General features: G+C 41.1%; 1 protein-coding gene across 1 annotated transcript in view; it reads right to left on the bottom strand.

The window, feature by feature from the left end:
• Positions 1–24,365, bottom strand: part of Atp8a1 (ATPase phospholipid transporting 8A1) — a 226,131-nt gene that overhangs the window by 4,197 nt on the left and 197,569 nt on the right. The window contains 4 exon segments of the mRNA XM_034508945.2: positions 739–830; positions 7,519–7,611; positions 8,344–8,398; positions 8,401–8,431. Of these exon segments, the coding sequence (XP_034364836.1) occupies positions 739–830; positions 7,519–7,611; positions 8,344–8,398; positions 8,401–8,431 (271 nt within the window).

The raw sequence follows: 24,365 nt of genomic DNA on the forward strand, positions 1-24,365 counted from the left end.
TCTTTATGGTACATTCTCTTTGCCTCCCAACACACACACACACACACACACACACACCACACACACACACACACACACACATCATTGATGCTTTATATAGTCAGAGGGGGTGTGGGTATAAGAGATGACCCTTAGGGGCATCATATCTTTGGAAAAGGCCCCTTGATATATAAAGTCCAAAAGCACAAAACATGGGTATATATATAAAAGAAAATAAATTACACATGGAAACACAAAATAAAAGATATATTACTGACACCAATAAATTTACTATAGGGCTACATATATTATGTTCTCTTTCAGGTCCTTGAAATGTTAAGAGGGTGAGATACCTAATAACTTCTTCCAACTCTAAATATGCATAAATATTTTTGAAGGGTAAAATATATGTTTCTTTGCATTGCATGAGAGCTGAAAAGACTCTGGTAGAATTATTCAAGTAGAAAAGATAACACAGGCAGCTTTTAAGAGTTAAGATTTATCTCACTGTTTCTTTTTAAGATTTAAGGCTCCAAGGAATGTAAAGGCAGCCGCACTTTAACATTCGTTACTAACTGGGAGAGAGTGTAGCCCATGGGTTTGTTAACCAACCATTTGTTTCTATATATCAGGTTGCAAAAATTTTAAATCATGAATTTTATAATAGTTAAATATGGTGCAAATTGAACACACGGCTCTGCTGCATGCTGGGATCCGCAGAGCACAGCAAGTTCATTTAATCAAAATTTCAATACTCACGGAGCAGGTTCTGTTGTAAGGACTCAGAGCGGTACAGATTCACATGGTTCTTCTTAAAGACATTCTTGAGCAGCTGTGCCCTCTCTGTGAGGCTGTGGAGCAAGCACGAAAGTGTGAGACCCACTGTCAGCTCAGGGAGCCCCGCTCTCCTCAGGACTACCAGCAGAGCTAGACAGAACAAAAGCCGGAGAATCTGCAGTGCGAACTTCTTTTTTTTAATTCTATTTCTCTAGATAGCGAATGAGATCTTAAGTGTTTAGAAACTTTTGAAGCCATTTCCGCATGATAATCTAGGAAAAATAAGGTTTCTGTACCCAGCACCATTATATCTAAATCAAACAGATACAGAATCTGCTTAACACAAGTAGTAAATCACCAAATCACCTCCAAATCTTGATCGACTCACTGGATGTATTGTGAATACAGAACTTTTAGGGTCTCAAAGCAGCTATCTTAGCCATACTGTACCTTGCTCACATTCTGACATACTCTGATATAAAATGACAGTTTTAGTTATGCTAAGGAAATGAAAAAAATACAGAGGGCAAAAATCTTAATCCTTTTTAATCAGAAAAATTCCATTACCAGTCCAATATGGTTTAAGTACGTCAATTTCATTTTAAAACACAATTTATTTATTTATTTATTTATTTATTTATTTATTTATTGAAAGTAATTATGCTAGGTAAAGTAACGAGAAAACAAGAATCCGTAATTGCTTAGCCTGGTCTCCACAGAGAGGTCCACAGAATTAACCACCCTTTCCTCTGCTACATGCAGTGCAGTGACTCACAACAAGAATCCAAACATTTGTTGGATAGAAGAATCTGAGCAATTCAGACTCATGCTCACAGGCCTCCTCCATCTTACTAATCATGCCGTTTCTCTAGTGGCTGATTTATTCAGAGTTCTCTGACAGCAAAGAGCAGTCAGCATAGGTGGAGTGAAGGTGTCTGTCTGCTGAAGTGAATGGCTCACAAAAGTATGTTTTAACAACTGGAAGAGCATCAGCTAAAAAAAAAAAGAAAAAAATCCCATCTTGTTCTTTTTTCTCACCATAGAAGTTTTAGTTAAGCTGCTGTAAATTATGTTAGTTCTGTGTTTTGCCATCTTTTTTTTGAAAGCCAGAAATGGAATTATCTTTATCATATACACATACATAAAAAAAGAGATCATCCCCATTGTAGAAATGAATTACACAGACATTTAGGCAAAAATTGAAGGGGACTGTTTAGAAATGTTGACATTTGTATTAATCTCTCTCACATAGTTTTTGAAGCCCAGGGATGCTAACTAGGACTTACAAGACATAGTTTATTGTCACTGGGAATTAGCTCCATTAAAAAAAAGAAAATGAATTCGTGCAAAAGTCCAGTGTCAATGCAGTTAGTTGTAAACCATTTCTGCCACACACAAAGGGAAAAGGATCATCTCCAATGAGGTAGTTTCTCTTTCCTCCTTCTCTTTTTAAATGAGCTACACTACAAGCTTTGAGACACTAAGGACAGTAGCACAGGTGACTCCTTTGGGGAGTCTGGGAGCTTGGGCATTAAGCGTGGGGTAATCTGAGGATCTCAGCAGTGTACTATGGATAGGGTGTCTGGCAGACTCTGGTGTTTAAGCTGAAATCCTTATAGAAGGCTGGAAGAGAGCAAAGGAATATTCTGGCAGCTTCTTCCCCAAATTCTTTTTCTAGGTTTCAGGGTGGCCTTCCAATACTTGAAGAAGTCTAGGGATGGACTTTATCCTCCACAGTTCAGCAGCTGAAATACATAGCATGCTGCTTTTTTAAAAAATCTATCTATCTATCTATCTATCTATCTATCTATCTATCTATCTATCTATCTATCTATCTATCTATCTATCTATCTTTTAGCACTGAGACCTTCTTGGGAAAGTAGCACATCCATCAGGAAAAAGCATAAACCTTGAAGTCTGTTTTTGACTCAATTCTGAGTTTGCTGCTTGTTAGCTGGGTCACAGTAGACAAACCTTCCTTGGTCATCTCACTTACAATGGAAGGACAATACATAACTCTCTAGTACACAGGGATGGCTTAGCCACTTGTCAGCAAAGTGATTGACACTTAGGAAGCAGTCAAAAAGTGCTGGTCCCTCCCACCCCTGTCCCCAGATACCAGGAATTTTATTAGAAAAGGTACTTTGTAAAGGTTGTTTTTTTTTTTTTTTTTTTTTTTGCCTCTGTTTGTACTTAACCTTGGCTTGGTGCAAGAGAGCTACGGCTGCACATGGGCTTTAATTCCTGACGCCCTAATTCTACCTCATGCTGAGAAAACAAGTATGTTTTTTGTTGCCTCGTTCTTTCCTTGGTGAATCTGTGTTTTCTGCCTGTGTTCTTTCTCATGTGGCAGCGTCCCCACTCTGGAATATGAATGCCATCTGCAGCAGGGTGCTTTACAAGTTAGAAGTGATGATGAGCTGGCTTTCTCTGTCTCTCTTCTACCCTTAGGAAATCATTTATCATTTCAAAATTGATACACTTTTATATCACCCATGGTTATGGGGATTAAGAGTACTACTGGGTCCTGCTATAATATGTGGATAACATACTAAATAAGTATAGTAAAAGTTTAGGGTTTTTGCTATTGGATAGCTTTACTCAGCGTGACAGAAGAGAGAAAGAAGGAACAAGATCTAGCCGCCCGGCAAAACCACATCTATTACAATTCTTAGGGAGCAGTTACTCTCAGTCTAGTAGGGTCTTTCATTTACATACCCAGATATGCAAATTCCAAGTCTGTTTAATGCAATCACACAGTAAGTATCATTTAAGCATTGTTGCTTTATTTCTAACTCACGACTGCCATGTAACTTAGGTATTTGCTGGAAATGAATGAAAAGATACTGTGTTTAAGTATAGTATTTCTCCCAGAAACACTGAAATATGTTACTGTTGGTAAAAACTCATACACAGTCAAAGAACGTGTTATTTTAAAGGAATTTTGGTCACTTTTGAAGGACAGTAAAGTGGCATTTATTGGTTCGGTGGGCTGGTTAGTTTTTACCAACTTGACATAAATCTACATATACACAAGAAGAGGGACTCTCAACTGAGGGCCGTTTCCATGAGGCTGGCCTGTCGGCAACTCTGTGGGGGCATTTTCTTGATTGCTAATTAATATGGGCGGGCTCAGCCTACTGGGGGCTATGGGCCTGAGTTGGTGTCATGGCACCCTGAGCTAGTAGGCTTTGACTCTGTTAAAAAAAAGTACCTGACCAGAGAAAAGAAACTAATGAGTAACATTCCTCCGTGGTTTCTGCCTTCAGTTCCAGCCCTGGCTTCCCCAGATGATGGTAACCTGTAAGCTGAGATAAACCCTTTCCTCTACAAGTAAACACACATCTGGGTCATGAATGGGTTAATCTCACAGCACAATGAGATAGCAGTGCTCTTGAAAGAATGAACCACAACCCTAATGGGCCTAATCTTTGCCTAGGAGGAAGGAATCCTCCATTCCCTTTCACCATAGTGATGGGTACTCTGAAGAAAAGTTTTTTTTTTTTGTTTTTTTTTAATATTGCAAAAATTAGTGTGCACATATGTACATGCGTGTTGTGTTGTCTTTTTGGCGAATGTTATTCACTAGTATAGTTGTGTACACATGTGCACGCACATGTGGAGGGGTGGATGGTGTGTCTGTTTTTGATCATCCTCTACCTTTAAGTTTTGAGACAGGATCTGTCAGTCAACCGGAAGCTCACCGACTGGCAAGTGTCTTGCTCAACAGATGGGCTTTGGGAATCTGACAGTTTCTGGCCTCACGGTGCTAAGTTTACAGGCATGCTCTGCCATGCCTGGCTTTTTATGTAGGTTCAATAGATCTGAACCCAGGTGCTAAAGATTCCATGGAACTATACTGGCAATCCATCTTAGCCCCAGAACAGCTTTTCTATATGCTTCTTTACTTCCCATAGAGTATGTCCTACCATACTGACATAAATACCAAAGCGAAAACTGGGATATAGAATTTTGTTAGTGCTAGGACAATTCCAAAATTACTTTCCATTAAGAAACAATACTAAGAGCCTGGGAGCAAGCCTCATCATGTCCCTCTATGACCAAATCATCTGCCATCCTCATTCCCTAGTCTCTTCTCTATGGGACAAAGAGTGGGAGTTAGTGAGGCAACTGAATGTGAATTCAAGAACCAGAGGCTAGAGCTGGAGGACAGCTCAGTGGAGAGAAGCATTTACTGTGTAAGCATTAGGACCAGGATCAGGTCTCCAGCGTCATGTAAAAGCTGGGTGTGCTCACCCAGGCCTGCAACCTCTGCAGGGTTGGAGGGGTGGAGGTGGAGAGTTGTCGGGAGGGCTTACTAAAGTGAGCCTACTTCCAAATTTAGTGAAAGACACTGTAAAGATTAAGGTGGGAAGTGACAGAGCAGGACCCCTGATGGTCTCATTCATTCCCTTTACAGTATTTTCACGCTCAAAAAAACAATACTGGGATGCAGGGGATAAGAAGTTATGGAGAGACTATGGCCTGGTTGGGGGCAGAGTAACTCGTGGCTACCGCTGGAGTCTGTGTGATGTGTATCTTATGATGTACAGGTAACTAACGATAATGAGACTCACGGTTTGATACTCAGCTGTGGCCATTAGCCGGCTCTGCTGTTTGATGAATGTCACGATGCTAACCTGCAAAGGGTCTAGGTGAGCAGGGCAGCTTTCCTGTCCTGTTGTGGTCTCCTACAGATCCCTCTGCTTTCCCCCTCCTTGAGCTGCTTTTTGGCAGGAAGCCGCCATGCTCTCCTTGATCACCAGTGAGCATCGAGAATGCGGGTTTGTGCTGGACCAGGGCTGAGCTTGTAGTATTTAGTCAATTTAACTAACTCATTCCCGGAAGAAAGCTGAAGAGATATTTAAAAAGGTTGGAAAAACTTCAGTGGAAAAATATCTGAAGTCTCTTTTAACAGAGTGGTTCTATGGGGTGGAGGGGTATGATCCATCTCTTTCTGGTTTATATTGACCCATTGATTTTTCAGACTTTATGTGTCCTGTATTTTGTCTGCATGTATATATTTGCACAACATGCATGCTTGGTGTCGGTGGAAGTCAAAAGGGGGTGACAGAGCCCCTGGAATTGGATTTATTGATGCCTGTGAGATGCCATGTGGTTGCCTGGGTACCCAAGCAGGTCCTGTGCAAGGGTGACAAGTGTTCTTAACCCCTAAGCCTCTTTCCAGCTCACACTGATCTACTTTTTATTTAATGGAAGGGGCTACACACGTTGTAGACCTCATAGGATGGTTAGGATCTGGAGAGCATCATTTGTATCTTAGCTGATCATGTCAGTAACAGGTAAATGACAGGAGGGGCTAATGCAGGCATTGGCAACATAATTGCAAAGGTGAATATACTTGAAGTATAGAAACTGTATCATCATCAGTGCCTTTCTCTTCTAATTCTTCTTATATAGCCTTATTTAGTTTCATGAGCTAGAAAGTCTCCTTACCCTTGTATCACTTGAAAGAAAGATAGAAAACAAAGACAGAAGGAATGTAGGTCCCAGGTCACAGAAAAGGTGCTTTTGTATGATAAACCCTGTAGGGCAGAATCATACTTTGGAGCAGGACCTCTTCAATCAACTGGTCTAGCCTCAAGGCTGACAATTTTAGGGACCTAATCTCTCTGAGTCCCTGTGTTCTTATCTGGAGAGGACCCGTTTGCATTGCATTGGGTTCAGTGGGTCCTGTGTATTCAGACCACAAGTGAGGAGCCTGGATGACCAGGTGTACTGGAGATATGCTAGGGCCATTACATTCAAAACAGCTCCACAGCAGTGTTTCAAGGGCTGCTGTGAACTAATGAGAGCCAGTAGGAATCGGAGGCCAGGGCCTCAGCTTCAGCTCCCCCTTGGACACCTATCTCAGTCTGTCAGACTGAATAAAAATGCTGAAGCAAGACTAAGGTGACATATTGCTTGATTTAAAAAATGTTTCCTATGAATTTAGACAAAAACCATTTAGGCTGGTTAGTGGGACAAGAGAAAAACAAAGTGACTCCCCAGCCCTATCTGCATAGTTATGTTTTTTATTCTAGATTGCTTTTAGTTGATTTCTTTTTAAACAATGTTTTGTGTACTTGATGGATTTATCTGCCATCTAGCCTTGTGATTCTGGAGGATGTAGTGGTAAGAAGAGAACCCTGGATAGTGGAACTCACTCGTTGGATGACCTGGATCTAGGCTGGTTCCTAAGAATACACCAAGCTGAAAATGCAAACCTTAATTCTGATTGCGGACCTTCAAAAATTATAAATACCATTTTGAAATAAAAATTCTCTTCCTTTTAAATTTTTGTTATTTAACACTAAGCTAACATATTTTATAGTCTTTGTTTCAGTTCTTTAGTTTGTTTTTAGAGACGAAGTCTTAATAGGTAACTGAGGTTGGCCTGAAATTTCTCATGCAGCTGAGGCTGGCCTAAACTTATGATCACTTGCCTCCGTCACCTAAGAGCTGCCACTAAAGGTCAGTGTTTCCTGGTTTCCATCGTTTCACTTTAAAGTAGGCATGTGAGTCTCATTTTATTGATTAAAAAATTGAGGCCCGGTTCATTAAGAACTTGTCTAAGACAACTCATATTTAATGATAGATCTGTCTTGAATCCATACCTCTCTGATTCCAAAATCTGTCACTAATACCACCCAGTCCCAAGTCAGATAATAAATGGCCAGTTTTATGGCTTATTTCCCACCACCCGTAAGAACAAAATGTAAAATTCTTTTTTTGAAAGAACATATTCCATTTGACTTTTACCTTTTCCCAAGTACGACTGCTCCTGGGTCTTGAGATTTTGCCTCGAGCTCCTGAACTTCATCCACTAATGTTTTAAAGGCTGTCCTCTTGATGCTGTGGGGAGAAAAGGATTTGCATGGAAATTCTCCTAGGAGGACAAGGATGTGGACATGTGGCTTACTGTCCTGCCCTTGGCAAGCATGGCCTTAACAAGGGACAAGCAGAGCTTTCACAAATCTTAAAAAGCTAAGACATTTCTATTTAGCAATATAGGGACAATAGTCTTAACAAATAATTGATATTTATAATACTAAAATAGCTACTAGATAAACATATCATTACCTTTAATAACCATATTACAAGCTAGCATTATTTAAAAAACATAACTATTAAGAAAAATTGCAAAGCTTTTGTTGCCTTTATATTTTATGTATATTTAGAACCAGAAAAGCAAGGAATTTCTTTTCATAACTCCTCAAAAACATGTTTGGAGGTAAAATCTTTTCCTTTCTATTTTGAGGTCTTGCGAGTGATTTTTAAAGAACAGATATTTTCTGATGTAATTTTCTCCAATCCAACCGAGGCACCTCTCCTTGACGTCTCCTGAACACCCACTTTATCTCTCTCTTTGCTTTTACACTAATTTAGTTTTCTCATTCTTGAATCATGCCTTCCTTCTTTAAAATCAGGTAAAACGCCACTGGCACAGACTTTGCACAGTTTACACGCTTGGGAACCACAGACCCAAGGGTGACATGCGTGCATGTTATGTGTACTTAGCCAAGAGCCCCAAAGGGTGACGTGCATGCATGTTTTTGTGTATTTAGCCAAAGGTCACATACTCACACTTTGTACAGCACATCCAGAAGCAAGGACGCCACAGGGATGGAGAGCAGGCCCACCAGAAGACTCCAGAGCTGAAGAGCATGGCTGCCTGTGGACATCATCACAGACAGCTGACATTTCCGCACGGCCAAGATATACACCCATCACGCTGAGCCTCTTAGCTTAATCTAAGTAAGGTAGCTTAAATATCATTTTATAAGGGGAAGGACAATACTCTGAGGTCAAACTCTTAAGACATTTGTAATTAAAAACCATATTTGTCATGACATGCCTTATATACCTTTTTCCTCTCAAGTAGTTGATGGAGAAGGTTTAATCATGCATCAATCTTTTCATAAATATATGTATATATGTACATATATATATATACCACACCACATATATATGTATATATAGATTAAAAAATTATTGTGCTTAATGACATGAAATGTAAATTTTGACCTTTTCCAATAGAACATTATTATCAATCTTTCTGAAGAAATCAAATATACGTCTGATTTAAATGAAATCAAATGGCATATAAGATAATTCATATTTAGAAACAGAATTTACCAATTCTAGCACATGACAATTATACTTATCACATTGCAAGCCATTAAAAAAATCATCCAGACATATTATGATGACAATGGTGCAATCAAATTAAGATATCTATGAAAACAACTTGATTATTTTGGGTGAGTGGATAGACATCATCTTATTTTGGCTCAATGATTTACATAAACTTTTATCAGTGTACATCTATTATTGCTAAAGTCAACCCAAATATCTAGTATGTGAAACTCAAATAATGGTATACTAAAGTTAACTCTAATTATCCCATCATATTAAATCTTAAATTGTATATCAGAGCCTGTCATACCATAAGCAAAAACTGTTCTGATTTTTAAAAAAAAGTAATAAATTCTATTAGTTGTGATTAAAATAAAATATTGTTACAAAGTTAGATTACACAGAGTTTAAAAAGAACTGGTTTGCACAATAAAAGACACATTTTGGTTTCACTTCTGTGAGTTGATTTGCTTCTCAAGGGTAAGCCTGTAGTACCCATTTCGTCTGTAAATATACTATTTATTACAACACAAAGTTGTCAACTAACACACACTTATATCCTGCTACAAATCATACAGGAAGGGTTGGGACTTTTTAAAACTTGAATTCAGGAGTAAAATTGATTTAACATGTAGTTCTAGGCACAGTAACAATCATGCACAATCCTAGTCAGTCAATCCTTATCATATAGGAAGACAACTAATTTTAAATTATGACTTGGGCCCCCCTTTCATTTTGACTCTCAAAGGGGTACCAAGAACGACTCCATTTTCTCCTACATGAATACAGGCTACTGATATAAACTGCCACTCAAGGATGCTAAGATTTCCCCCTCTGAAATATGGGACTGATATCTCTGACCATTTAAAATAAAAACATGCCATCATTAAAAAGATTTCAGAAAATAAAATCTGTTGCATGGGTTTGGAAGAACAGCATCCATATTCTAGACATCAACTAGTGAAAAATATGCCCATAAAAGTCACTTTATTTAATAAGCAAAACATGATTTGGGACACCTTTGTTGACATCCTCAATAGTGAAAACCAACAATAACTATGTAACAGGAAATGTCTATCACCTCACAGGCCTTTGTTTCCATTCAAGGACACTTTCTAGGAAGGTAACAGCTATTAGAAAACAAAACAACAACAACAACAAAAAACCCTAAACAAAACAAACCCTCTTTCATATCTTTTTTCTTTCTGGGGAAAAGGGTAAGATGAGACGCTAAGTCATATAACTGAAAACATGTTTTCCTGGCTTACTTTTAATGTATTTTAATGTTGAGGGCAAGAGAAGAAAGACTTCTTCTTGCCTTTGGCCACTGTGTATTAACCTCGAGTTAAAGTCTCTGCAGACAAGAAAAACTTGGATCCCGCAGGCTGCTAATTCTGACCATTGTCATGCTAATGACGGAGGGGGTAACTACAGCCCACTATTCAGCTACCGGCCTTTGGCTTTACAAATGAACAAGAATTGAAGGGGGGAAAACTTTTTCTGAGTCATATCTGAAAGCCTGTCAGATTTTTTTTTTTTCTTTTGCAGCGTTAATCCAAACCTAAAAGATTTAAAGCCGACGTCCCCATTTAAGACAGAGAGTCTCTTTGTATTTTTTTGGATGAAGAGGAGGGGAAAAAAAATGAAATCCCACAGAGGTATTTCCTTCCTTTCTGTATGAGAAAGCTCCCCTCTCTCTGTGGAAGCCAGTTTGTCTCTAACTTTTCACATTTCCCCACTTGCAGGCAGGTCAGCTGGGAAAAGGCAAGCCTTGTACAGACAATGGTGCTTATGGGAGCATCTGTCTGGGGTTGGTCTAGGGCTCCCCCTTAGAGCAGTTTGTAAATGGTCCTGAACGTGGGAGATTGGGGGGCAGTGCCAAGTGTCCCTTGTCCTCTTCCAGGTCTTGTGAAACCAAATGGAATTTGCCACAAAAGCAGAGAGGCTTGAGAAGGGGGTCTAAGTGCTTAGGGCCTTGTGGTTGGTACACTGCAGGCCCGCCTGTGCCCTGCCAGGGGAACAAGCAACTGCTTGTCTCTGCAGAGGCCCCAGGATCCAGGTGGGAGCCCTAGGGCTTCAAAATAAACCAAGGCTAACTCTAATGGAACATACAATCCAGGCAGGGGAAACGCTCACATTTTCACATAAACTTGCAGAAGAGTACTTGAAAAAAAAAAAAAATCAGCTTATTGTGCTACTAGCCCAATGGGGATGCAGGACCAGGCCCAGTTACAGTCTTGTTCTCTGACCCACAGTGGGGGAACACCAGCATTTCCACCCCAGAGAGATGGTCTTCACAATCATCTTGCCCAAGTTCAACCTTATAGAATGGAGAGGACTCAAATTTGCTACCTGCAGATAAACCTTTGGCTGCACAGGTCTTGTCTGTCTCAGACTTTGCCACTGGAAAGGTTGGGAAGGCACGCTCTGACTATTACATACAGATGGCTCTCAAAAGAAAAGCACTTCTGAGAGCCCTTGTACCCCAGCCAGAGCAGGGGTGCCCCATAGCCTTTGACTTGGTCTGCCAGTGCCCACGACAGCCACCAAGACTCCATGGAGAGTAACTTTTCAGTCTGCTTCCTCAGCTATCAAGTGGGTTTAAGAACCAAAGCCCACAGTGCAACAAGGCTGCATTCATTATTATTGATGTGTTCTCCTATATTTACCTTAATTTTTGGAATTCTTTAGTGGACTCTCACCTCCTGTTCTTTCTAGTGATCTGTCCCATGAGCTTTAAGGAAGGGACAAGTTAATTAATCTCTTATCAAGTTAATTACAAATCAGCCCATAAATTCTATGGTTTGGATTGCTCTATACATATATATGCTTGTCTTATGTAATATTTTCCAATGCCAACATACAGTATGAGTCAACATAAATTGATTGTTAATAAAGTCTCAGGCTTATAGATTTGCTAACAGGAGGGGGCTTGGTTAAGCACACCAGTCTTATATAAATTTTCTCACAAGAAATGGAGAAAATAGAAATTATTATATATTAATTTTATAAGGAAATTATCAAGAAAACAATGCTATAAAACTTGGTGGCTTTCTTTCTCTCTCCCCATCTGTCCTTCCTTTCTTTCTTTCTTTCTTTCTCTCTTTCTTTCTTTCTTTCTTTCTTTGCTTTTTTTTTTTTTTTTTTTTTTTTTAAAGAAAAGGTTTTTGCTAGGTAGCCCAGTCTGGCTTTGAACTTGAAAATGAACTATCTGCTTCTGCCTCCTGAGGGCGAGGGTTATAGACACATGGTATCATGCCTGTTTTAAAGCTTGGGCAGACAATTTCTTCTTTCCTTCCTCTTTCCCGCTCTTTCTTTGTTCTTTTGTCTCATCCCTTTTTGTGTAAGAGAAAATAATACAAATCCTAAGGAACTACAATTTAATGTTGTAACAACCGACAATGTAAAAACTTCCTAGAAACAGGCCTGGGGAATATTCCTCAGTGGATAGACCATTCATGTGCTGTGTGGGAGGCCTGGGTTCAATCCACAGCACTCAAAAAAAATCAAAAGGACAAAACAACAAAACCCAAGAAGTGATATTGTCTAGATAAGACTTTATACAAGGGTTTCTATATTTAAAAACATCGAGGGAAAAAAAATCTCCAAAAAGAATAGATGTGCAGAACTTCCACATGTTCAAGGGACGTGAGTGAAAGGTAAGGCATGCTTGGAATGAATCTCTAGTGCATGCGATTCTGTGCTAGTCTCTGATCATAAAGAGGCCACTTATCTTCCTATGAGTAGACCGCCATAGACAGACAAGACCAAGACTTGTGTTTTCAAAAGCTGTAGCAAGCTATCAATGACAGTTTTTCTCTATAGTTCAAATTAAAAAAAAAAAAAAACCGCACTAAATTAAATCAAATTTAAAAACATGCACCATCACAGTTGTGGGGTGTGGAGAGCTGTGGCCAACAGACTCTTGGAATAATTCATAGATTTCCCCCTGGAATGTATTAGACTTTGGGAAAGAGATGGCAACACAATCAGTCATTCCTGTTAACTTGATAATTTAGTTTCTGCACTAAGTGTCAGATTCCATCCTGCTTCTGTGTATCATGAATACGTCTTATAATCACCAGTCCTATAAGGCTCCAGGGACCCAGGTGTGGTAAAGTGACCCCAGCCTCTCAGACAAGTGTGTGGCAGCGTAAGCAAGGCACAGAGAAGATGGAGTAGAGGGACCACTGAGCAGTTGCTTTTTAACCAGTGTACTGGTCAACCTTGGAATACATTTCCAAGATAACAGAACACAGATATTTGCTGTGAATGGCAACAGTTAACCAGATAACCTGCAGCTGGCTGAAGAAATGCCTGTCCATATGTGGGAATATCTAAGCTCTTCAAGATCCTGCCCATAGAATGCCACAAATAGAAAGCTGATTGTTTGGAGGTCTTGAGTAGAGAGGAAGGTAAGTGTGACTTATTGTATCTTTAGGGACATCTTGTCATGGTGGTCGTGGCTCCTGGGTATCACAGCTAGGTGGGTTACTGGCTACTTCCCTTCCTTGGCAACTTGTATAGTACCTTCTGGTGTTAAGAAAGCTGGTCCTCAGGCAGGATGCTTCCAGGTTGGATCCTGCTTGGATCCTTCTATGTCTGAAGTATATGGTATCACCAGCAATAAGGATTTGCCTTCAATGGCTGGGAGGAAACTAAGGGCAACACCAATAGCCTGTAATGTTTTGGTAGCCTCTTGGACTCCCCTGACCAACAAATTCACAAAGGGGGTTTTTATTACTTTATAGCTCTTAATCTATCAGCTCAAGTGGTATAGCTTCATTTAAACCACACGCATGCGCGCGCGCGCGCGCACACACACACACACACACACACACACATGCATGCACGCTCTTATACTTACATAGGAGGCACAAAGACTCTTGTGCTTATTGATAACTAAGAACTAGGGAACCTGGAATATTAACCACAAGGAGGAATTCCTTCAAAGAGAGGGATGCATGACTTGATATCCAGCGAGAAAGCTGGAAGCTGCCATGGTTAATAGCCTGGTGATCTTTGTGCTATCTATGGCCAGAGAGCATACCTGATTCTCCCCTAGACTCTTCAAGTAAGCTTGTTTTCTTTGCCACTATGTAGAGCCCATCCTTATGGACACTGTCACAGGTTCTTGGCAAAGAGTTGTAGTCACATCTACTATACCCTTAGCTTACTGTGAACTTTGCTGCACACATGGGTTTGAGTTATTATCACCAGAAGAATTTTCACAAATTGTGCTGTGCTTAAATATGTCTGAAGTAAACTATGCAGGGTCAGACTCCCAAAGTTTGAACTAACACAGGCTACTTAATCATGTTGAACCAAACTGCCTTTTGCTTCCCTAGGATGGTTACTCTGCTGGCAGTGACAGTCAGAGACCCCTGCAACTGGTAGCTGGTGTTGGTTGGGCCCTATAGATTGACCTCCTTCACAGAACCCCATCAGTTCCATGGCCCTGAGCACCCACAGCTTGCTCTACCAAGCTTCATGCTTATTTATTCTCGTTTCCCCTCTGGATGATGTAGGCTTCCACACAAGCCCTTTCTTTTCAGAGCTGTATCCACCGTAACCAGAAGAGTGCTTTTCTGTGAATCTGTTACATGAATAAGCTATACAAAGTTCAGCATACAGATTACAGACAGAAAAATCAGTGACGCTAAGCTATTTAAGTTATTAAGAAGTTTTCACTAAAAATTTTTTTTTGTTAAAGCAAAAGCCATCAGTTTTTACTGTTATAAGAAGCAGTCAAGATAAAAAATAAGGATTATTTTAATACTTTGGCCAGGTCTTTTGTGTTGGTTTTTTTTTTTTTTTTTTCCACCTGGAGGGAAATTTTCTTAGGCTAGACAGCAATCTCAGAAAATATGTATTTTTCTTTCTTTGCTAAAGAATAGGTTTTAAAAAGTTATTTTTATTTATGTGTCTATGTAAGTATATGCCATGTATGTACAGGTGCCTATAGAGGCCAGAAGAGGGCATCTTTTCTCCTACAGTTGGAGTTAAACAGATGCTTGTGAACCATGTGGGCACTGGGAATCAAGCCCAGGTTCTCTAGAAGAGCAATTATTGCTGCTCTCTCCAACCCCTCACTCGTGACCTTAAACAATTGTTTAAATGTATTCATTCAGAACTCTGTCACACACACCTCCATCCTTATTGGTATAGTGAGCGGAGTCTTCTGTTTTTCTTGTATCTTTGAAGACTTAGGGCTTTTTGCAGGGAGAAAACATGTTAGAGAAAACTCTATCAGCAAGTCGATTCTGTTTCTTAGGATTTGGTTATAAAACAGCTAATCCAGACCCAGGAGATTAACTGTGCTTTCTGGTTAAGCTTGGCTTTCCACACTCAGAGGGGTTTGTTCTGTGAGGGGGCAAAGTCAAACGCTCAGCTCCCATCTCTCTCTTTTTAAGTTCATGTGAGCTTACTGTTCCTCTCTCTCTTTCCCATGTGTCTGCTAATCTCCCCAGGAAGCACCATCCTCATGAAATAATCATTAAAACAACAAAACCCTAAAACTACTCCAATGGTTGGCTTCAAATTGCAGGTATTATGTCTTTTCATATGAGACTCCTTGGCTCTTCTTCCTATGTGGCTTTTCCATTTTCTGTCCATAGTAGCAGTTGCATATTTCTTTGGAAAAAATAGACTGTGTGTGTGGCCACATTCCAATTTCAATTCATCCCACCCAACCTCAGTCACCCATGGGGTCTTTCCTGCTGGAGATCCCTTTCTCAGCCACTCACCGCCAACGGCCGGAAGGATCTGCTTCATCAAAACTGAAACTCAAAACTAGTCTTTGCTACTTTGGAAGCTGAGATATACAACCAGAATGTCCACATTTTTTTTTTTTTAAATATAGTATAACATAAATTCTGTATATACAGAATGCTAACATGTCCTTTGCTAACATGGCTGCCTCAGATGCTAGGAAGCTCCTACCAGCCACCCACAGTCAAGAGCTATCAGACACTGAAGAGGTGGGCTTTGAACCTGCAAATACATGAAGGTACCACTGTGGGAGCAGGCTGTGAAACACCATGGTGGGTCATGAGTCCCAGGGCATGGCACTCAGCGGGGAGTGTGCCACCTTGTACTTTGACCAAAAGTGAACACCAAGCTCCCATGAACTTCCACTTAGAGATGTGAAATTCACCAAGACTCTGCTGACCTGTGGAGTCTGGCTGAGATCTTCCTTCTGAGAAAATTTAAGACAGGAAAAAATGCCTGCTCTATGCCCTGGCACCTATCATCAAGAAATGTCTTCTGATGCTGTTTTATTTCGGCTGAATTGAATGCTCTCAAGTCTACAATTATATTACAGGACATATCAAACAGGCTTTCTGTGACTTAGGAGCTGCTAACATTTATTTCTTGCTTCCTTTGATCCAAATCTGTTTTCTATGGCTTCCGGTATTTTCTGGAATACTGCGTTACCCATTGACAGAGCCATCTGTCGTGGTTTAAAGAAGTGGGTGCTAATTTAAGGAACTCCCATGGTCTGGTTGATTCTTAACCATCTAGTTCGAGCTTCACGGGGTCTCTCTACCTTAACAATCTGGAACCCTGCATTTACTGAAACGTTCTCTCCATAGAGACCTCTTTCTCTTTCCATCCTGGGGATGCCCAGCATCTGGGCACTGAAGGTGACAGACTCAGCAGCCTTCTACAACAATAGCAGGGGACAAGCGGTCCATCCTCTGCTCATACTATTAGCAGCTTGCATGGGATTCTCTGTGCATTTATTCCACACACTAGAACATACCTGTCTGTGAACTTTGGATCTCCTGATAGCCAGTGTAGAACCTGGCATGCAGTCACTTCATAAATCCTGGTGGAGCTAAGCTGAATTGGGCTCTTGTGTAAGATGAATTATTACTTTCTCCATAAAAATAGTCAGGGCAGAACATCCAGAAAATAAGGAGAAGGGTGTTTTGGATAAACCCCAATATGTTTGCAATTATTTCCAGCAGCTCTTGATGACTCAGGGGAGGGGGAAAACCTTTCGCTGCTAGGGTAACCACAAACAAACAAACAAACAAGCAGGCAAAGATCGCAGAAAATACGCAAAGTAGACACCGGCACACAGCGTTTCCAGTTCTTTACTGTGGACAACTCCAGAGGTGGTGAGGGGCTGGAAAGGGCTTAAGATTCCCAGTGTGGAAGCTGGAATGCCCTGTAAGAAGCTCTCCCATCTCCACAGTCTCAGTAGAGCAGTGATGGGAAAATAAATCAGTAAGGAAGATGTTCAGAGAAAAAGAAGGCTCTAGCTGGGACTGGATCAACTGGCAGTTAATTCTATCCAAGCAGTAAAGCCTGAATGTACAGCCCTGCATACTGGGGGTGTTGTGAAGGAGCACAGAGGACACCAGGCACTGTGTGGCTCTGAAGGGATGTTTTCTAAGACTGCAGTTCCCAGTGTAGTAAAAATAATTAGGAGTGGAGTTGTAGTTTTATTTTGATTTTCCTTACTGTGCTATTTTAGAAATGTTAAAACAATATAAAACTGGGGTGAAGTTAATAACAAAATATTTTGATTATGAGAAAATACGGATTGAAGGGCTTATGCTGTTATGGGGTAAATTGTGTAAGGAAGAGTACATTATCCCAAATCTCAGTATTTCTACTCTCTGAACAGAAATGCCTTAGACCAGAGATGTTTTCCTTTCCTTGACCCTGAGATGTTCTCTTTCATACAACAGGTACCCAACTTTCAGCCTGTCTCATCTTCAAAAATGCCATCTAGAGCATCCATTCTATCCTGTCCTGGTGTTCTTTCTTCCCATTACGGTCTACTCTGTAAAATGACTGCCACTACCTCATCACATACAGAAGTAACTGACACATTGAGCCCCTTCCCGCCCCCCATTACAGAAGAAAAGAATGCAGAGGAAACTGCCCTAAAGAGTATCTAAAGCCCTGCCACATGTTGTACTCTCTGCCCTTGCTCAGTTATCTGAGCTAGACCACATCTAGCTCACAGCTATGACGTCACCAGCAAGGAGACCACCTATGGACAAGGACCAGTTCTGTTCTCTGCTTCCCAAGACAGAGCCTGGAGTGAGTTAGATACTTGCTCTACATTTGAGGAAAAGATGCCATGGGTATGAAAAAACAACACCACATCTCTTCAAGGCTCTAAGGAAAGTGACAACTTTAAAGTTATGTGCTGAGGATCAGAATCAGAACGACGTTTGCTGCACTTCTATCTCTTCTGCTTTAGCATTTCTAGACATGTCTCTCTTAACAGGAAGGGCTTCGAAGTGGCAACCTACCATTCGCCATACTTACTGTCAGGGTCATGGGGGCTGTGACCGATGGCATGTTTTATTGGATGGGTTGGCGATTGTCCTTGGCTCACTGAAGAACATCTGATAAAGTTTAAACTAGTGGTTCCCTCTAGGATACTTGGCTTAACACAGTAATTTCAGATAAAAAAAATAAAACAAAACAAAAAAACCTTGCCCCTCCTTGGGAGCCCTAGCCTTACAACCAGTAAGTTTTTATATTGCTGTCTAGTAATTAAGAGCTGATAGGTGGATAAAAACCATTTTAAGCAGGAAATTCCTCATATGAAGTGTGATTTATGATGTTGGAAATTGGCAACTGCACGGTTTAGGAAAATCTTATCAGTGTTGTAGTTCATGAATGTCTTTCCTCAGGGGTGACACCAAAGGGCCCAACAAAATTTTTTTTTTTTTTACTGTTTTTCAGACGGACTTTACAAAACCTCAATCAAGAGATCTGAAATTCTGTAAAACACATGCTCTTTCCTTAACTTCAATTTCCTTCGGTAGTTTTATAGATCCCCGAGGCCAGAGAGAGCAGAAACAGATGGCGCTGGGGGTGGGGGCACTTTGCAGTGTATGTCTGCAAAGCCATAATAAATTTAAAAGGTTTTTTTTCCTGTTGTTGTTGCAACCCAGCTTCTGGTATTAATCCTGACGTGAAATGACCCTTGATAGAGTTCAATAGAGCCGCTTTTCTATTTTTTTAAATCTGGTTTGCTAATCATTTTGGCAAAAACATTTTCTTCTGGAAATTACCAAAAAGTACCCAGTGCCATCATCTGGACAAGTCTGGAAAGCAGGCTGGCCTATGTTTGTATGACACAGCACTTTTCCCTAGGGCCCATAAACTGTTGTACTGGTGTGAAAAAAATACAAGTCAGGTCTGAAGAAAAAAAAAAAAACACCCTCCTAAATCATGGCCAGAAAACATTTAAAATTGCAGCCAAGTTTGTTGCTCTGGTTTTTTTGTTTGTTTGTTTGTTTGTTTTTGTTTTTTTAAACTTTCCTCCAATTGGCTAACTTCATAGACTCTATTTTCTCCCACCAATGTTATCATTTCTTCTAAAAATGGGATTTTAGTAATTTTGGGCACTGAGTTAACCATTATCATTTGATCATCGTTACAGGCAAGCATGCAGGATGACTGTGTTGGAGACATAGTGGAAAATTATGAAGGGATGTATCCACATGGGAACATCCTACAACCAACTAGAAGTCAGGGAAGGACGAGCTGTGTGCCCTGTCCTGTGGGGATCATTCTGGCCAGTTGACAGAAAAAGAAGCTATGGTTGCTTGTATAAAACAACTCTCCAAACACTGACAAAGGCAGCTGAGGATGGCTGATGATCGGGAGGCTACATGCAGACACCCCTGGCTGCTTCACCAAGCATGCAGAAATCAATGTAAATGCTCTGATCTATGGCACTGGTACTAAATGAAAGGCTCCATAGTTGCTATGGCTGAGAGAAAAGCCATCACGGACCAGAGAGAAAAGGTGAGGGAAGAAAAGCAAATGGGACAGATGTTTGAGGGCTGGTGGTTCCGGGGCAGGAAAAGGCTACGTTCCAAGTGCAGCCCAGATTCTTAGGATCCTGAGGAGATGCCTGTACCACTGTGAGATGTGACCCATCTCAGAGTGTTACTGTGGTTCCTCCGTGAGTTAACACCAATAAAGGTTTCAAAAACAGAGATGTATATTATTAATAGTAATTTTGCTATTAAAAAGAGGTCAAAGGCTAGGATAAAGGTAGAATTTCCCATGTGTGCCTGTGCACATGTGTGTGTAGTTATGTACATGTGTCTATGTGTGTATCTGAGCAGAGGACAATGTCGGGTGTTATTTCTTGGGCATTGCTCATCTTGGTTTTTGAGACAGCTCTGACTTTGAGATGAAGCTCAGCTGACCAATGTGCACCAGTGACCTGCTTGTTTTTTGTCTTTTCCAGTGTTGGGTTTACAAACATGGAATTATATCACACTCCAGCTGGCTTTTACAAAACCAACCAAACAGCCAACTAAACAGCTAACCATCCATCCATCCATCCATCCATCCATCCATCCATCCATCTATCCATCCATTCATCCATCCAACCAACCAACCAAAAAGAAAGAAAAAAGAAACTCTGGGTTCTGGGGACTGAACTCAGGCCCCAATGCTTGTTTGGTAAGTCCTTTGCTGGCTGGGCCATCTCCACTGCCATGGTGAAGGTAGGATTCCTACAGATGAGCTGAATTGAGGTGAGTGCTATACCATGTGATTAGAACTCTGAGTACTTTTTAAAGAGATGAAAACAGTTTCATACTTGGTTAGCTTGGGAAACTGATTGGGGCTCTGAATAAGCTGTGAAACAACAGGATAAATAAAAACAGGAAGATGGCTGCAAGATGAAAGGAAAGAGCTGTAGAGAAAAAAAAAGCTTGTGTCTGCATGGATGTAGTACCTGTCAATAATAAATCTGATGGCCTATAGCTTAGGCAGGAAGCAGGGGGGTGGGACATCCGGTAGGCAGAAAGGATTTTGGGATAGTGTCAAGCAAGGGAGAATTGCCTGGGAAGATCATGATGAATACAGATGCATGGTGCTTGAGCACAGATAACCAGCCACATGGTAGAGTCTACCTTAGAATAAATAGGTTACTTTAAGTTATGATCTAGTCAGAGAAGAATGAAGCTATGAAGTAAAGACATTTATAAATATATTTAGAGTCTGAGTCTTATTTCTGGGAGTATGGATCTGGGAGGATGAGCCAGACCAAACTTCTTCAAAGAGCCCTTCTGCCTAGAAGCAGGAGCAACAATGGGTACCCAAGAGAAGATAGAGAATTCCTCAGTGTTGGAAGAAACCAGTGGGATTTGAAAATAAAGTTGGGACTTCATTCTCTCGGTCATTAGCTAGTCATCGGCTGTTTCTCTGCTTATGACGATATGAATCTAACTAGCATGAGTCATGCTTGTCGCTAGAACACACTGGGCGCATTAAGTACTGGCTCTTTCTTTCCACTCTCAGTGAGCAAGGGTTTTCCCTTCCACATGCTGTGAAAAGCAGCTGTGTCTTCACACACATCAAAGGCTGCAAAGGTGAACCAACACCACAAGGTGGAGATGAGCACACAGTCCAGAACCAGAGTGCCTTATGGACCTGACTTGGGAGCTTGGACCTGTATCTGTAAGTTGTATAAGTCATACCCTGAAGCCTGTGAGCTAGAGCGAGGGTCTGAGCCCTTTTAACTTGTTCCACTTGAGAAGCCATAGAAGCCATGGGGGCTGGGGGTGAGAGGAGAGGATGTGTAGGAACTAGAAGGCACTATGGAGTTGTGGGATGGATAACTTGTTGCTTCAGTTTGCTAGTGACTGAACTGGTCCCCATCACCAGAGCATGACTTTGGCAAGCCCAACATTCTGCTCTGTCTCTGTCATATAGAAAGAGAGTTATTTGAGCTGAAATCTACCTCTCTGCATTTTCTACCGTGTTTTTCTTCCATTTGCAGAAGACACAGCGGAAGTTTAGATTGATGTCATTTAATGTTCTTCACAGGGTCCTAGGGTAACTCTGTCCCGTATAAGTGGATAAGCAAAGAAACAAAGACAGCAGCACTTGGTCCTGCTGTGGCCCTGCAATGACACTTGCAGAATCAATGCCTTGGAAAAGCAGCATTGTAGGACAGCAGACAACAGGTTTCCTCTTGGAAGCTTCCTTACAGATTCATGGTGTCCTAACTAAGCATCTAGTACCAGAGAAGTAGCAGCATTTCTGAAAGTCTCCTCTTTGTCACTCCCTATGGGAGGTCAGACTAAACTCCTCAGTGCCTCAGTTCATTTGTCTTTAAATCAGTTACTAAAACAAGTTTGTGATGGGAACCCGGAAGTTAATGTCTGACAGGTTCATCCAATGGTTGCTCGTCTGATCATAAGCAAACACCTTAGGGTTCCATGGGGATCTGGCTCACGATACCCTTACCTGATGCACCTCTCTCTGCTTATGAGCACGGCATTTATTTATCTCATTCCACTTACTCATTGTCTTCCTCCTCCTACCAGAGAAGTCAGCTGTGGAAGGTCGCGCTTCCTGTTATTCCTGAATCCAGTGCCTAGAAAAGTGGCTGACACAGAAGAATCCCAGTAGATGTTTGTCAGACCAACCAACTATGCATACAATCCTCAGAAAAGTGCCTGAGGGGAAGTGAGTGTTTAACAGCATTGGGGTGACTGGCATTATGGTGCTTCCCAGACCTTAGCTGCCTTTCAGAATAGCTCCGCTACTCAGCCAATGCCCCTTTAAGGTGGCAGAGTACCACAGCCTCCAAAGCCTGCTTATACCATTTTCTTGCAGACTGCCTTTGGCAACTAAGGACAAACCTATGCATACAATTTAGTCTCAGAAGGAAGTGCTAAGACCGGGAAGGACTGGATTGTAGGACATGTAGACTCTGAACCAAACACTGGTGACCTTGCTATTGGTGGTGAGAGAACGTTGTTACCCACTGTGTCAGGAGTTCTGTGAAGTACCCCCATACTCTGGGCCTTGCTCTGGGTAGTGTTTTACTACATTTATTATACAGCACACGTCAGGCCAGTTAGTGTTGACTGCTGCTACCTACCATAATGTACTGCTGTATGTACGTTGCATTGCTGTTATGAAAGTCAGATGACTAAACAAACTGTAAGATGATCAGCCAGTGTTTGCCCAACCTTATAATAGATATAAAATATTGGCACGAAAAGAAAAACTTCATATATACGTATATATAGTCTGTAGTGTCAATTGAGATAAAGAATTCTCGGATTTGTAAAATTTCACACACACATGAGAAATCACTTCTTTCTGAAATGACTTGAGTCCTAATATAACTGTTAGTAGCTGCGCTTATCGTGAAATGTCACAAACTGAACACAGGAGATCCTGTTACCCCACTGCTCAAGAAACAAATGGACACTGCCGATGTTTGACAACATGAGTGGCAGTTCTGTCAAACCCTTGGCTGGAGAGGAGGTTCGTCTGAACCCACATACACTCATGTACACACACATCAGAAGACGTGACAAGCACTGAAGTGCAGCACTGTTAAAGAATCAATCTTTTCCTTGGGTCAGCTCGTTTTGGACGAGCTAGTAAAGGTGGACTAGTTCAGTCCTTCTATTTTCAATGAAGTTCCAGCTAGGTAAATGCTTTATCCCAAGTCGCGGTAGTCACAGAGCAGGAAGAAACAGAGCTCCCATTAGCACTTCCCACCGTCCACTGAAGGGAACAGAACTGTGATGGAGTACTGACATTCATTTCACTTTGAATTAAACATAGCACTGACGGGCGTCTCGGGAGACAATATTAAGTTCGGTGTTTGGGTAATACCAGGAACTCTACAGGCAGGGGCTGAATTATATTTGGTTGGCTAGAAGCCAACCATACTTTGCACTTGTCCTAGAAGTAGGTGGTCAAAAACTCAGTTCTTGTCATCAGGCCCACTAGCCAGAGTTGCTTAAGTGATCGAGGGCCTCAAAATCTTCTGAAGATAAAATCGACACAGAGACAAAGGTATACGAGGGAGACTTAGTGGGTAGTGAAAGAGGTTCAGTCAGAACTAAGCTTGGGGAAAAGCAGGCAGACTTCACAACACAGGGGCAGAGCAGCATTGGGTGTCCCACACAGCAGCATCAGAGACTGGAGACATACATGTCACACACATGAACCATTTTTTTTCTTCCAGAAAAAAAAAAAAAAAAAAGACTTAGAAACCAAGGCAAAGAGGAGGCCTGTACTCGGCTTTCTCTCTGCTCCCTTTAAAACACATATTATAAATTTTTCTAGGTTTCACAGTGTGTGTTTCAAAAGATACCTTCACTTTCGGTGGAGGGAAGAGCGGGCTTCTCGGTGCATCTGGTTTTCCTGTAATAGTATATAATGCCCCTCTCTAATAAATCTAACCACATTCTTTCTTTTTTTTTTTTTTAAAGTGTCTGCATTCTGTTAATTTATAAAAAGCAGGGTGCTGTCAGATCAGATTTCATGAAAATGATCTATAAACCAGACTGTCAAAAGTGAAGGGCACGCAGGCAGAGTTACGGGTAGGGAATACGTGCAAACCACCGGAGAGGGTTCCTGTGAACACTGCGAAACAGCAGCCCGCAACAGGGCTCACATTACCTTGATTTGCAAGTTACTGTGCGGTCACAGGAAATCCCGAA

Source organism: Arvicanthis niloticus, chromosome 7 (genome assembly GCF_011762505.2).
Source record: "Arvicanthis niloticus isolate mArvNil1 chromosome 7, mArvNil1.pat.X, whole genome shotgun sequence".
In the NCBI taxonomy this organism is placed as follows: domain Eukaryota; kingdom Metazoa; phylum Chordata; class Mammalia; order Rodentia; family Muridae; genus Arvicanthis; species Arvicanthis niloticus.